This window comes from Rhodotorula paludigena (assembly GCF_050403205.1).
Source record: "Rhodotorula paludigena JCM10292 DNA, Rt_paludigena_JCM10292v1_ctg13, whole genome shotgun sequence".
Taxonomy (NCBI): Eukaryota; Fungi; Basidiomycota; class Microbotryomycetes; order Sporidiobolales; family Sporidiobolaceae; genus Rhodotorula; species Rhodotorula paludigena.
In genome coordinates this window covers 202,001-215,962 of record NW_027481445.1, presented here as the reverse complement: position 1 = coordinate 215,962, position 13,962 = coordinate 202,001, and the positions used below count along the sequence as shown (strand labels likewise).

Sequence of the window (13,962 nt, the reverse complement as noted above, 5' to 3'; positions counted from 1 at the left end):
AAATGGGAGAGAAGAGGAAGAGAGTGTCTATGCACTGGGGGAAAGGGCGAGACGCCGGGCCATCAGTGCGAGCGCCGCGACTCAAGAATGGGCGGCGCGAGCGTCGCCGACAGGCTGAACGACCCGGCCCGACTCGCCGCTGCGGCGCCGGGCGACTCGTCGAATCCGCCGTCGGTCGACGCGGGCGAGATGGGCGACGCGACCGATTCGCGGCGGGCGGGCGCGTCCATCGCGTGTGCGCGCACCTCGAGCTCGTCCTCGCTGTGCAGCGCGCGCGCCCCGCCGAGCCCGAGACCAGTCACCGCAGACGAACCGGACCCGCCTTGAAGCGGCTCGGCGAGGTGCTCCACGACCGACTGCCAGTCCGTCTCGGTCTTGGAGCGCTGCATCAGCGGCGGCGAACGAACCTGCAGCCGGTCGAGCTCGTCGTCCGTGAGCGACTGCGGCTGCGCGTCGCTCGCGAGTGCGGCGAACGAGTCGGACATCGAGTCGAACGAGCTGCGGCCGAAGTGCTCGCCGTCGCTCTGCATCGCTGCATGCGGATGTAGCGAGGTGGTCGACTGCGCGAGCGCGGCCGAGCGCGACGATGCCTTGATGGTCGCGTTGCGCGAGGCCAGATGCGGCGGCGGCGAGCGCTGCCGAGGGATCGACGAGGTACGGCGGCTGTGCGCGCGGTGCAGCGACTGCTTGCGGATGAGGCGCTCCGATTCGCGGTCCTCGACAAGCAGGTCGCGCGAGAGCACCTCGCGGTAGCAGACGAGTTTGGCCAAGCTGCGGGTTCAGCGCAGGTCAGTCTCGTATTGTCAGGCAACAACGGGAAAGCACGATTTACTTGATGCGGGCATGTCGCACGCGCTTCTCGATCGGCGGAATGGCGGTCAAGACCCGCTCGCGCGTCGTGTGGCGGAAGGGCGTCAGGATGGCGAGGTGTTTCGCGAGTCGCAGGTCGGCTTGAAGCGCCTCCTTCGCCTGGCGGATCTGGCTGCCGAGCTCCTGAATCTTGCGCTGTACGCGGCAGAAGCTGTATAAGCGGAGCAGACGGGCAAGACTACGAGGCAACACACCCTCAATAAGTCGGCGCGAGCGGTGACGGGCGGCGGAGCGGGCGCCAGCGCAGGCGAAGGAGGCAGGTCCGTCGACTTGAGTGCGGGTAGTCTGGCGAGTGGCACATCGTCGTCGTCGCTCGCGCGCACTGCGCCGGACTGGCCGTTTGCGCCGTTGGCGCTGTCTACGCCGTTTGCACCAATCGCTTCGAGCGCATGTCGGAGGCCGGGCGAAATGACGTCCGCTACGCCGCTTACGTTGCTCGCGGCGAGCCCGACGGTGTCCGCGAGCGACCCGACAGCGGTGCTACGTACCAATCGCGCGGTCGGTTCGGACTCGCCATTCGACCTGGCCTTCGAGGGTCTTTGCGTCAATGCGGGGGAGGGCGGCGTGGCCGGCACCGTACGCTGCGAGGTGCTCAGAGCAGGCGAGGCGGGCTGGAGAGGGCGGATACGCACGCCGGCCGTCTTGAACGCGGCGGCAAAGTTGATCGCATGCAGCCACGAGTTGAGCTCCTCGGCATTGTGCGCTTGAAAGAGATACTGCCGACCAGCGGGAGCGACGAGGCGGAACACGTTGCGGTACTTCGAGTAAGACTATACATGGAGTTGTAAGCGACAGGCGCCGAGACGGTGGCCACAGATAACGCACCGAGTCGTAGATGGCAGCCGAGTTTGCGAGCGAGAGGACTGCGTCGGGCTTAAAAGAGCTCTGCCATGTAAAGACGAGGACCTGTCCATCGTCAGGCTTCGGCTCAGACGCTGCTGCAGCGGCCTGCAAGGCGTGCAGCAGCGAGGAAGCGAAGTGCGGGTCCTTCTGCTCAATGCAGACCTGGTCAGCGTTGTCACAGCAGGGAGTCAAGGTGAGCACGCACGAAGAACAGGAGCTGGCTCCCGGTAAGCACTACGCTCCAGCCGCGCCACTTGCGGCTCGCCGCCTTCTTGCCGCCCTCAGCAAGGTCCTCCTTCCGGCTCAACAAGCCAACTTTGGTGATCTTGAGCGTCGAGATAGGCGAGCGGTCCTTCTTCTTCGGCGCATCGGCGATGAATGTGCCGTTGCTGACGGTCGGAAACAGCGGTGAGCCGGCGAGAGCGGCGTTCGCCGCGCTGCTTGGATCATCGGGGTTTGGCGATGGCGGGTACGGCGCAACTGCTGACACCTGGACAGGTGTAGGCTTCGAGGATGCTCGCGGACGGTTGCTGAACTGGAGAACGGGAGCTCGCGCGAAGAGAGTGTGCAGCCGTGTCGCATCCTGCTCGAGCTGCATGAGTACAAGCCGCGGACGAACTCACGGAAAACACGTACGAAGAAGGCGATCGTCCCCGTGAAGGAGAATGGGCTTTTCGACGGGATGTGGCTCTCGACGTCCACCTTGAAGCGCTGCGTCTGATTCGTCGCGATGAGGTGGTACGGGTCGAGGCGGCTCTTGGCGTGTCCGGCGGTCAAGAAAGCGGTCCCGCCCACGGTGCTGCTGGCAAAGCTGGCTGCGCTGCCGCTCGGGCCGAGGCTGCCGCCTAGAAGGGAAGTCGTGGAGGCAGCGGGCGAGAAGAGCGAGGTGGCGGGATCCTCATCGTCGACGTAGATGAAGGGCGCGGCGGTGATCTGGTCGTACAAGTACTGCGCATCCAAGGCAAGCGTCAGTACGGGAGTGTAGCTGGCGGAAACATTGCCGCACCTCGAGGACCTCGGGCGCGACACCGTCGATCCGAGTGTTCTTGACGTAATCCGCCTTCGTCCTGCGTGGCATGCATGTATCAGTCGGCGATTCGGACACGGCTGGCGAGACAAGGGATGCACATCTTGCTCTTGGCGTTCGGGTTGAAGTGGTCCGTGTTGAGCATGACCATCGAGAAGGCGAGCACGTAGGGGATGTCGCTGTCCTCCTTCCCGTCCTTCTTGCCGCCCGTTCGAGCAGTCTCCTCACTAGGCGCGCCTTCGCCCGACAGGCCTTCATCGCCTGCATCGCGCTTCTTCGGCGGCGCGCCGAAGATGTCGGGGTTGCACTCGCAGTAGCGGCGCGCGAACGCCTCCATGACGCGGTCGATCTGCTGAGTCTCGGACGGCAGCGAGGCCGAACACAGGAAGACGCGCAGAGCGATGTCGAGCGCGAGGTCGTGAAAGGGAAAAAGCCGGAGGAAGGCCTGAAGCGCGGATAGGTAGAAAGGGTCGGAGCTGTGCGCGGTAATGTGAGCGTTGCGCTGTGCTGTCGGAACAGAGTGAACGTACCTGGAAGCGAGGACCCGGGTAACTTCGCTCTTTGGAAGGGGCTCGCTCCCCGCGACCTCGATATCCGCATCAGCCGCCGGCTCGACGAGACGCTCTGCGTCGCCCTCACCCGCTGACAATCCAGTCCGTGCCTCACTCTCCTCGCGCCCCGAAACGGACGGCCTCCGACTCGCGCTCGTCGACACCCGTCTCGGCGCCTCGCCCTCAAGCAGCCTGACCACGTACTGCTCGGGCGTCTCGCCCTCGTCGACGCGCGGCTTGGGCGCCTTGCGAGCGCGCTTCGGCGGCGGGGCCGGCGAGCCCGACGTGACGCTGTTCCCGCGGGAGCGACTCCCACCGCCGTTGCGCAAGACGACTCCATCTGCCGTCCCTGGCCTCGCGCCGCCGCCGCTCGCATGACCGCCCGGGAGAGCAAGCGAGGCCCCGCCGCTGCCGCTGCCGCTGCCGAAGCTCGCCAGGCTGAAGCGGCGAGTCGGGTCCGTCAGTGCGCGCACCCGCCCGCCGGCAGACGAGCCCGCGAGCGTGTCGAGCGTTCCCGACGGCGGCGCGAGACCTGCCGAGCCAAGCGTGCCGGTGCTCGACCCGCTGCCAGAACGAGCGCGCGTCTGGTGCGCCAGCTTGGTCGGCGAGTGCACGGCGCCGGCACCGAGACTGGCAGAGTTGTTGCTGCTGCTGCTGCCGCCGCCGAAGAAGCTGCCAATGCCAGCGCCGACGCTCAGTCCGCGAGTGCGCCCGCTGCCGGGTCGCGCGAGCGACGTAGCACGCCGCTCTGAGCTCCCGCCGCCGTCAAACAGCGCACCAAACTCGCTCGTCTCGACGCCGCCGGCGGTCAAGCCTGGCGATGGCGCCGGCGTCGAGCCTGCGCCCGTGCTCGACGTCGCCGCCGAAGTCGAGCGGCTCATGCTCTGGCTTCCGACGAGACTCGCACTGCTCGCGCCGCCGCCGAAGAAGCTCCCGAGCGAGCCAAACACGCCGCCGCCTCCGCTTCCGCCCGAAGACCGCGCGCCGGTCCCGCTGCTGCCCTCGGTCGTGGCAGGCCGCTCGCCGACCTTCTTGCCCGCACCAGCAAAAACGCCTCCGCCCGGCGGGAGGCCGAACCCGCCGACGACCATGTTGCGCGGGCTGTAGAGCGGCGGCGACGCGGGCGACCGGCGGTCCGAGGCGTCGGACTGGGATCGCGCGGCGCGGGTCTGGACGACGCGGGCGAGCGAGGGGCTGCTTTGCGCGCTGTTGCTCGCCGACTGGGCACGAGGAGAGAAAGCTGCCGGAGGTCCGGAGGAGGAAGGAGAGGCGGAGGCGGACATCGGGTTCGAGAGCTCCTTCGAGGGGGAGGAGAGAGGCGAGCGGGTAAAGGGTGCGGTGGAGGTGTAATGGCGAGGAGAGGACGACGTCGGGGCGTACGAGTTTGCGCGCCGCAGAGAAGGCGGCGACGAAGCGCTGAGCCCGCCGCGAGTGAGGGCGTGACCCGGCGTCACCGTCGCGGTCGAAGAAGAGAGCGAGTCAGGCTCATCCGCCGGGACAGCCGGATTGCGGATGAGCAATGTGGCCGTCGAGTCGGTGGATCTGGTCGTCTCGAGGGGCGGGGGAAGTGGCAGCGTTTGTGCGGAGGAGAGGTCAGGGCGAGTCGGCGTGCCGGAATGTGGACTAGCCGAGAGAAGCTTGTCGTCGATAGGCGATGCGGGAATGGGAGAGCTGTTGACGGGAGTCGTGGTGATGGAAAGGGACGGGCGAGTCGAAGTTGCCGGGCTGGAGCTGCGAGTCGACGAGACGGCCGTCGGCTTCTCGGGCGAATTCGAGGGCGATCCGAAGGCCCACGACATGCGGTACGGGTTCTGTGAAAGGTGGAGCGACGGTAGAGACGGGAGGGACGGCAAGGTGGACGCGGCGAAAGCGCTTCCGTCCCGCTCGACCGCGCTTGACGACAGTGCTGGCGAGTCTGCCGGCGAGTCGTACACCGTGCCTCGAGCCCCGTCCATGGACGACGGAAACATGTCCCCTCCGGCCGCTCGCCTCTCCTCCTCGGCAGCCGCCGCTGCTGCTGCCGCCGCCTTGTCCCCTTTCCGCCCAAAGAGCCCGCCAAGCGTAGCCCTCCGCGTCTTCTTTTTCGGAGTCTGCGCTGCTGCAGACTGCGCGAGCGGCACACTCCCAGCTCGCTCGTCCCTCTCGCGCTCCTTGCCCTTCCCGCCGCGCCTCCGCGCCGATCCGTCACGGTCGTCCGCCGACCGTCTGCGCCCGCTCGATCCCGTACTCTCTGCGCTCGTACGCTCCGCGTCGCTCGAGAAGCGCTGCGAGGCCGTGAGCGGCGGGGTGAGGCCGCGCTGCTCGAAGTGCGGCGACCCCGTTGAGTCGGGGAGGACCATAGTGCTCGCGCTCGCGGCGGGGGAAGGGCGGTCGAGGCCGATCGAGCTGCTCGCGCGCGACGAGTACCCGTGCGAGAGGTACGGACTGTGCGGGGTGAAGGGCGAGGAGGTGCCCGAGGCGGAGGTCGAGAACGGATGGGGAGACTCGCTGTGGTAGGCGTGCAGCGGCGAGGACGAACCGGGCGATGATTCGAGCGCAATGAATGACGTCGAGAGGCGCGGGAGCCCGAGGCCGGCCGAGGCAAGTGAGGGAGACGCAGGCGGTATCGGCGGAGGGAGGGCGACGTTTGGCGAACCGATGGACCGTCCACTGGATGCGGTTGGAGATGGGAAGACGCCGTCCTTTGCGCTGTCTAGCACTGGGCTTGTGCCGAAGCTCTTCGCGCGGCGTAGGAGGGCTCGCGGACCGCTCGACGACTTGCGCGAAGCGTTCGGGTCTGCGATGTCAACGATGTCAGTCAAGCGTCTTCCGCTCGTCTGACACGCCCAACGGCACGGTGCAGAGGGAGCGGAACGGTGAGCCCACCTGCTGCGAACTGCGGACTCTCCACGGGCTCCGCGGATGCGGCACCTCCTTTCGAGCCGAACGAGAGCCGCCTGCGCCCGTCTCCTCCGTCTTGCGAGCTGCTACTGCCCCCGCCTCCGCCAAAGGACAAGCCGAGGAAGCTGCTCTTGCGGTCGCGGCCCTTGCTGTAGCTCGGGCGCGGCGGCTGGTCGGGTTCGGCAAAGACGACGGACGGCGCGCGAGGACGAGAGTCGCCCGCGTCGCCCGAGCGGGCGGACGCGGGCTCTGCGAGGAACTCAACCTCGTCGTGCGCGTGCTGGTGCAGCGCAGGGCTCGCCTGCGGCGGTGCGAGCGCGTCGGCGGTGTCTTCGGGAACTGCGGGGGAGGGGGACGCAGCGCGCGACGGCGACGGCGAGCGTGAGCGGGACTCGGCCCAGGGCCGCGAGGACGATTGCATTGCTCGCTCGAGAGGCACGGGCTCGCGCTCGTGCGCGGCTGCGGCGCGTCGAGGCTGCGAAGGCGGAGAGGCAGGCGTGCGGACGAGGAGCGGCGACGCCTGCCGAGGCGGCGACGCAGCGGGCATGGGTAAGGCGATGCTCTGTGTGCAGTGCTACGCTGGGCCGGGCATCCTCGCCGTCGACGGGCGCGAGATGGGCAGAAGGAGCGACTCCGCGCGCACCGCCTCCTCGAACGACGCCCCGAAGTCCGACTCTGCAGCTTGCGCACGCTCGAGCTGGCCTGTGAGGCATATGAAGCTATCAGATTTCCAGAAGCAGACTGTGGCACCCGACGGCTCGCCCCCGTGAAGGTCGCACCAGCTCCCTCCTGCTGCGAGGCGCGAGAGGCTTTAGATGGCACCCCTCTCTCGCTGCATGTTTAGCCTGAGACATGACCGACAATGCAGTGCATCTACTTCGCGTCCGCCCCCACGCCGACCGGGCCCTTGCCAACCTCAAGGCTCGCGAGCGCCGCCTCTTTGACCTCGTCGAGGTACGCCTTGAGCCCGAGCGGCGCCGTGTCGACCTCGTCCGGAGACGCGGGGACAAACTCGAGGTACAGCTGGAAGCGCTCGTCGGCGACGAGGTTGGGCAGCGACAGCGCGAGCGAGAGGTTGCTTTGCGGAGGTACACTCGCGTCAGTGAACCGTGGCCGCAAGCGAGCGCTACGGGTAGGAGAGACGCACGCCGGTACGAGTTTGTGCGTATCAAAGAGGGCGCGGTGCAAGCGGAAGACGAGGTCGGGCACGACGAGGCGGCGGATGCGCGCCAGCTCGGCGTGTCGCCGCGAAGCTGCAACAGACAACCGAACATGAGCCGGAATCCCGCTACAGCGAGGCGCGCGAGCGAGACAACGGTAGTTCGGAAACGACAGAAACAGGAAGAACGTACCTGCCGCGTCGACCGTTGCGTCGAGCCCCTCCAGCTTGAGCCACTCGCCCTCGAGCAGCTCGACCGTGCTCTCGTAGAAGGCCTCGACGAGCGCCGCGATCCCGTCGCGGTACTGCGCGACCTCGAGCTTCGACGCGCCCTGCCCCGGCCGGCGCGCCCACGCCTCGGCCCACTGCGCCTGCTTGTCGAGGCAAGCGAACAGCGCGACATAGTCGAGGTGCTCGCGGATGTCGAGCTGGACGGCCGGGCTCGGCTCGCCAGAGGTCGAGGCGAGCGAGGTGAGGAGGTCGGACGGCAGGCGGCGCAGCAGCTCGCGCGCGGCGTGAGGTGCGTCGGTGGCTGTGAGCGGAGCAGTCAGTTGCGAGCTCCCGGATCCGAGCACGAGAGGCATCGCGCACAGAGGAACCATCGCGCAAGCGCGTTCGCCTCCTTGACAGCGTCTTCGTACGTCTCCTTCTCAGCCTTTAGCCACTCCAAGCTCCGGATGAGCTCGAGCTGCTGCGCGTCGACCCTCGCATACGCGTCGATCGCGCGCTGCGCCGAGCCTGCCAGTGCAGCGGGCGGCAGCGACTCGAGTGCCGACGAGAGGACGAGCTCGACGGTGCGGCGCGCGATGAGCGGGAGCGAGAGGCCGTGTTCGCGCGACTTGCGCAGCGCGAGGTGGCGTGCGTTGACGTCCGACTCGGGACCGAACGCTGCAGGTGCCCGCGTCAGACGTACTCGACACCATGCGTGAGAGAGTTGGACGCACTGAGAAGGAAGCGGGCGTAGCTCTCGACGGCGCTCTGCTGCTCGAGGTTGCTCGCATAGAACGCGATCAGGTTCTCGTCCTGGTCGTGCGCTTCGAGTACATGGACGTATGCCTCAAGAATGCGGTTCGCGGCGTAGTCGGGGAGCGGCTGCTTGAGGAGCCGGAGAACAAGGATGAGGTGGGAAAAGAAGCGGAGGAGGTGGGCGAGGGTTCTGCGGAGCGAGCATTCCGATAAGAATGCATGTGCAACAGCGGTGAAGATGCGAGACGTACTCGGGCTCGGTGTCGAGTGCAGCGGCTTCGAGGCGCTCGACAAAAGTCTCGAGCAGCTCACCAATCTTGCCGACGATGAGGTATGCCTGGCTGACGTGGAAAGGGTTCTTCGCCGCCGCCGCCAGGTCGGCCTTGTCGCTTCTCAGCAACCGCTCAAACACCTCCTCGAGCTCTTGCCGGATCGCCTTGTTCTGCGCGACGGCACCGACGAGCGGGTCCTCCGGGTCGAGGGACGTTTTCGGGTCGAGCGGGGCGACCGAGTTGCGCTGCCAGTACCGCCCTGCGTCGGACTTGGCGAGTCCTGCCTCGACGTGCGCCTCGAAGAGCGAGTTGAGGTGCGCCCACACGACATCCTCCCAGCTCGCGCAGACGGGGAGCACCGACGCAACGTCGCCGGACAGGGCGCCGTACAGTGCGCGCTCGTACGGGTCGAGCGTATTCTGTGGGTGAATTATGAGTACGTAGCGTCGCGAGATGGCCGAAGAGGGAAACGCACCGTCGCCGCGAGTTTCCGGCACATCGTCTTCCACAGCCTCCTGTTCGCATTGCCCTGCGCCTTTTTCTCCTGCGCCTCGACGCCCACCATCGCCAAATCGTCGAGCTCGTCATCGTCGGGCGCGAGCGCCGGGTCGACCCAGAGTTTGCCGCCCGACAGGCTCGCGGCGCGCCACGACTGGTCCGACTGGCGGCACATGTCGATCGCGAGGTCGAGCTCGCCGGCGCGGACATACTCGTACAGGCTGCGCAGGAGTGCGCGCTCGTAGGCCTGGGATGCATGTCTGGTCAGCACGCGAAGCGATACGAATCAGGCAGGAGAGCGCACCGCATCGTCGCTCTCGAGCCGCGCCCCTTCGTCTGCCGCCCTCGCGCGCACAAGCGCGTCTGGGTCGAGCTGCTCGATGAGACCCTGAGGAGGCTTGGCACCCGTCCGTCGCAGCTGTTTGAGCTTGTTCTTCGTGTAGGGGAGGTACCCGCGGCGAATCTCGGCGGGGTTGAGCGAGGATGGGATCGAGTGCAGCCAGTCACGGATAGCCTGTCGCACAACGAACCAGTCAGCGCTGTTGCTTTGATTCCCGATTGACACGGTGGTGAACGCACCGAGAGTTCGACGAGGTCCTTGTTGCCCTCGATGAGGCGCTGCGCGACCAGGAGGGGCGGCGTGTACGGGTTCTTTGACGATGAAGGCGCGGTCTCGAGCTCGCTCAGGCGCTCACTGCAGGTCAAAGATGTCCCCGTAAGCGACCATGGCGGAGAGCTGAGGAGCGAAGGAGGGGGACGGACGTGTACAAGGCCTGGACGAGGGCCCAGGTGTTGCGCTCGAGAGTCCAGGTGTCGACTGCGTCTGCATCGAGGTCGGCGCTGTAGTTCTGCAGCCTGCACGAGCGAATCGAGCCGCAGTCAGTCGATGTCGAGGGAGATGAGCGAATCCGCGACCGGCTCGACCAAGCGAGCTGCGCAGGGTCTCGAGGCCGCGGGCAAGTCTGTGCAGACTCACTGGTCGTCGCAGAGCTGCTCCCAGCGCGCGACGAGGCCGTCGTCCTCTGCGAGGAGGTCGAGCTGCCCCTGCTGGGCGCGCTGGAGCTGCTCGCTGAAGGCAGCGTAGATGTCGTTCATCTGCCGAGTGCTCTCCTGCGCTCGTCCTGCGCTTCTCGCTGGTCGAGAGTGTTTGTGGAACAGCCGACGTTGAGCGAGTCGGCGAGCGCTCCTGTCTCCCTTGACCGCCTTCGCAAGCTCCCCAAGTGGCCGTGCTAGGATCAACAGATCGTGACTGAACGCTGCTATATTCGGCGCAACCGCTGTGGCTATCGCGCCCGCGCAACAGACGCTGCTGTCGCTCAAAGTTCTCCTGTCGTCTCCCCAGAGCATGATACTCGCACGCCGCTGGACATTCCCCACACCTTTGACGGCGCTCTGGACCTCCCTGACCCCGTCCTGCTGCCAAGCTGCTCGATCCCGGCTTCCCCTGCGACTTGCTGCAGGGCACGCCGAAACGACGACAGATCTTCAGATTGCGAAGCTCGTCGTGCGCAGATGACCACACTTGCTTATTCCTACTGCTGCGCCGTTCAGACCGCCATGTTACTGATGCGCGACTCCGTCGGGATGTGGGTGGGCGGCGGCCCGACATGCTGCTCTCGCTCTCGTCACGATTGTTGTTGCCTTCAATTGGCACTATCAAAGAGAGCAGGTCTATCGGCGCTCCTCCAGGCTCAGACCTCCTCCCTGCACCTGGTCAGCAAACCTCCCTGCCGCCCGACTTGAATTCCACAGCCAGAATATCCACGATGCTCGAGCGTGAACTCCACGGCTTGGCGTCTTCCTGCCATTACATCTGGCAACTGACCGTGTCAACAAGGCTCAGCAGCTTCGGCTGCAGCTACTCAAGAACACGGAAAAGCGCAAATCCGGCAGTCGTGCCAGAAGCGACCTCTACAACACCGCCCTCGCGCCGCTCCTCAACCACGACGACTCGCGCCGGGGCTAGCTGGCACCTTGCTGAAGACGACGTCGTCGCGAACAGACTAGTCAGAGCTTCGAGCACCTCGTCCGGCAGAAGAGGAAAAGTTGCTCGGTGGCTCAGGGGAGGGGCGGTTTCCCTCGTCCTCCTCGAGCCACCTTCTCAGAGCTTTGTTACCTCGGCGTCGATACCATTACATGCAGGCTCCTCAGATAGCACGGTTGCGGGTCCACAAAGCACTGTCTTGATCCCGCAGACTCGCATAGGTGTCGAGCTCTCTTGACATCAGAGCGTCTGCACGTCGGAAGACACGGCTTCGGTGCTGCCGCGCGGCGGTGCAGGGACCGCAGGGCATCGGCTGTCCACTGAGCGATCCCCGAGGCTCCGGGAGTGCGCGGTCAGGCCGGCCGACCACGAGACTGGGCGCAGTCGCTTGAGGTCGCCGGAGACGCCGTCCAATCCCTCCAAGGCTCATCGCTTCGCTGGCTTGCTTCCTGCTGCTCGGATCAGGCTGCAGAGACATGCATTCGACGCTGCAGCCCTTTACGAGCTACGAGCTGTCGACCGCTCAGGTTTCCGCGCTCGCTTTCGTCGCCTTCCTCGTCGCACTCGCCTGGCACTATCGCGATGGCAGGGCTATCGGTACTCGCCCTCGTTCCGATCTCTTTGCTCCACCCGGCCAGTCGACCTTCCTCCTCGGCGACCTGATCCCACTGGTCCAGAACGTCGACCGTGCACTCGAACGTACGTTCCCGTCCGTCTTTGCAGTACTGCCTCCAAGACTCGCCTGATTCGGGCTCGTCACAGGCTTCCTCGACATCAAGCGCGAGTATGCCGACGAATTTGCGAAGAACCCCGCCCGTGCAATGACGATGACCGTCCCGGGACGGCGCATGATCGAGGTTGGCAGACCTGAAGTGCGTGCTCTTGCTCGCGCCACTGCAGAACATTGCGCTGAGAGACGTTCTGCAGCTTCTCGAACACGTGCAGAAGCGCAACTTCAGCAACTACGTCAAGGGCCAGCAGTTCCACGACAATCTGGCCCCGCTCCTCGGACACGATGGCATCTTTGTCGCGGATGGCGCCGTCTGGACGCTCGCGCGCAAGACGACGGCCAAGATCTTCACGGCGCACAACTTCAAGGGCGTCATCACTGCCTCGCTCGAGACGAACTTGCAGAAGCTCCTCGCTGTCATCGGTCGCCATGCGGACCGCGGAGAAGGTGCGCCAGTTCACCTGATCGGCCGTTCATCCGGGTCAAGTTTTCGGAACTCGGAAAACTGACTGACTGACGATGCGCAGACTTTGACCTGTCCGCCCTCTTCTTCCGCTTCACGCTCAACTCGTTCGCCGAGATGGCGTTCGGGCAGGACCTGCACGCTCTCTCGACCGAGACCGACGCTCCCATCCCGTTCGCCGCCGCGTTCGACGAAGCGCAGGTCATCAGCAACGCCCGCTTTACGAATCCGCTCTGGCCGATCACCGAGTTCTTCACGGGCGAGAGGGCGAAGATGCGCGAGGCGACAAAGGTGCTCGATGACTTCGCGTACCGCGTCATCGATGAGCGCGAGCGGGAGGGCAGGGGCAACTTTGTAGGCAGCGAGAAGAAGGAGGCTGCGGACAAGGACGTACGTCGAGTCGCCTCTCGCCTGCTTTCTACAGCTTTCGTCCCTTCGGCGGTGAAATCACTGACCCTTCCTCCAATACAGCTGTTGAGTCTGTACATGGCGTTGCGCGACGAGAATGGCGCTCCGCTCACTCGTACCATGCTGCGGTGGGTCATCACATTGCTCCTCGCCAGTCATGTCGCAGTCTCTAACCCCTTGCGCCTGCAGCAATGCGATTCTCAACCTCATCATCGCAGGCCGGTATGCTCGTTCAGATCGTCTGGGGATACAGGACGCTGATTCCTGCCCGGTTGTAGCGACACGACGGCACAAGCCCTCTCGTGGACCATGTTCCACCTGATGCGCCACGACGAGCACTTCCAGTCGCTGCGTAAAGAGGCGGATCAGACGGGCAGCGTCGATTACGACTCGTTCAAGAACCTTGTCACGACGACTGCGTGCTTTCAGGAAGGCCTCCGCCTGCACCCGAGGTGCGGCGCGCAATCTCGTCTTCTTCGTCCGGATTGCAGTGTTTGAGCTTGCTCATTCCGCAGCGTGCCCAAGAACGGCTGGGAGGCGCTTGGCGATGATGTTCTGCCAAACGGAACTCGCATCGAGAAGGGCGACACGGTGAGTTCGTTTGCTTCCGCTTAGGTTACATCGGTACTTCAAGATCGAGAGGCTGATAGTTGTATGCCAGGTCTTCTGGTCCGACTGGATCATGGCTCGCGACACGTCCATCTGGGGGCCAGATGCGGGCGAGTTCAACCCCGACCGCTGGGTTGATGCCGACGGTTCGCTCAAGAAGGAATCGCAGTGGAAGGCGCATGCGTTCAACGGTGGTTACCGACTGTGCGTACAGTCCCGCGTCCTCCGTGACCCGTCGGGCTGCGTTGACCTCGACCTTCTCAATACAGGTGTCTCGGTAAGTTGGGCAAGAGCGCTATCTGAGCGCCGTCGCCTGATCAAATTTGCATTCACAGGGCAAAACCTCGCACTGTACGAGGGCACGAGCGTACTGGCCGCCATCGCCCGCGAGTTCGACTTTGCCTTCGCCGACAACTACCTCGAGACCACGCATATGTGCGACAACGAATTCACGCCGAAGTACAAGGGAGCACTGACGCTGTCGATGGTGCGTAGCTCGTCGACTCGGCAAGTGTGCCGATCTGACAGTTTCCCATCTGCAGGCGGCGCCTTTCATGGTCCGCGCGACGAGGCGCAAAGCGCAGTAGGCGCGGAGGAAGCATTGTACAGGGTGAGGCTTGTCGCATAGTGCGGTATATACGGATCGCGAACGAGAATGCGACTGCAGTCAATACAAAAGATCTGGCAGATGTGGGAGTCTAC

General features: G+C 65.3%; 3 protein-coding genes across 3 annotated transcripts; 1 reads left to right on the top strand and 2 right to left on the bottom strand.

Moving 5' to 3' along the window:
• Nucleotides 1-62: 62 nt before the first annotated feature.
• Nucleotides 63-6,718, bottom strand: JCM10292_002765 (uncharacterized protein; the record flags this gene model as incomplete). Its single annotated transcript, XM_076648121.1, has 10 exons — nt 63-771; nt 833-1,005; nt 1,065-1,640; nt 1,696-1,860; nt 1,919-2,296; nt 2,350-2,661; nt 2,720-2,780; nt 2,842-3,216; nt 3,271-6,067; nt 6,157-6,718. The coding sequence occupies 10 exons, from the start codon at nt 6,716-6,718 to the stop codon at nt 63-65; spliced, it is 6,108 nt and encodes a 2,035-aa protein (XP_076506344.1).
• Nucleotides 6,719-7,044: 326 nt separating this feature from the next.
• On the bottom strand, nt 7,045-10,161 carry NUP84 (Nup84p; the record flags this gene model as incomplete). Its single annotated transcript, XM_076648120.1, has 11 exons — nt 7,045-7,249; nt 7,319-7,424; nt 7,524-7,862; nt 7,922-8,218; nt 8,275-8,486; nt 8,548-8,987; nt 9,044-9,313; nt 9,371-9,580; nt 9,646-9,760; nt 9,829-9,921; nt 10,043-10,161. 11 exons carry the CDS (start codon nt 10,159-10,161, stop codon nt 7,045-7,047), a joined length of 2,406 nt encoding a protein of 801 aa, XP_076506343.1.
• A 1,365-nt stretch (nt 10,162-11,526) lies between these two features.
• Nucleotides 11,527-13,847, top strand: JCM10292_002763 (uncharacterized protein; the record flags this gene model as incomplete). Its single annotated transcript, XM_076648119.1, has 12 exons — nt 11,527-11,749; nt 11,813-11,922; nt 11,978-12,227; nt 12,308-12,633; nt 12,715-12,779; nt 12,841-12,873; nt 12,930-13,103; nt 13,167-13,242; nt 13,313-13,464; nt 13,530-13,537; nt 13,596-13,747; nt 13,803-13,847. The coding sequence occupies 12 exons, from the start codon at nt 11,527-11,529 to the stop codon at nt 13,845-13,847; spliced, it is 1,614 nt and encodes a 537-aa protein (XP_076506342.1).
• Between the last annotated feature and the right edge of the window lie 115 nt (nt 13,848-13,962).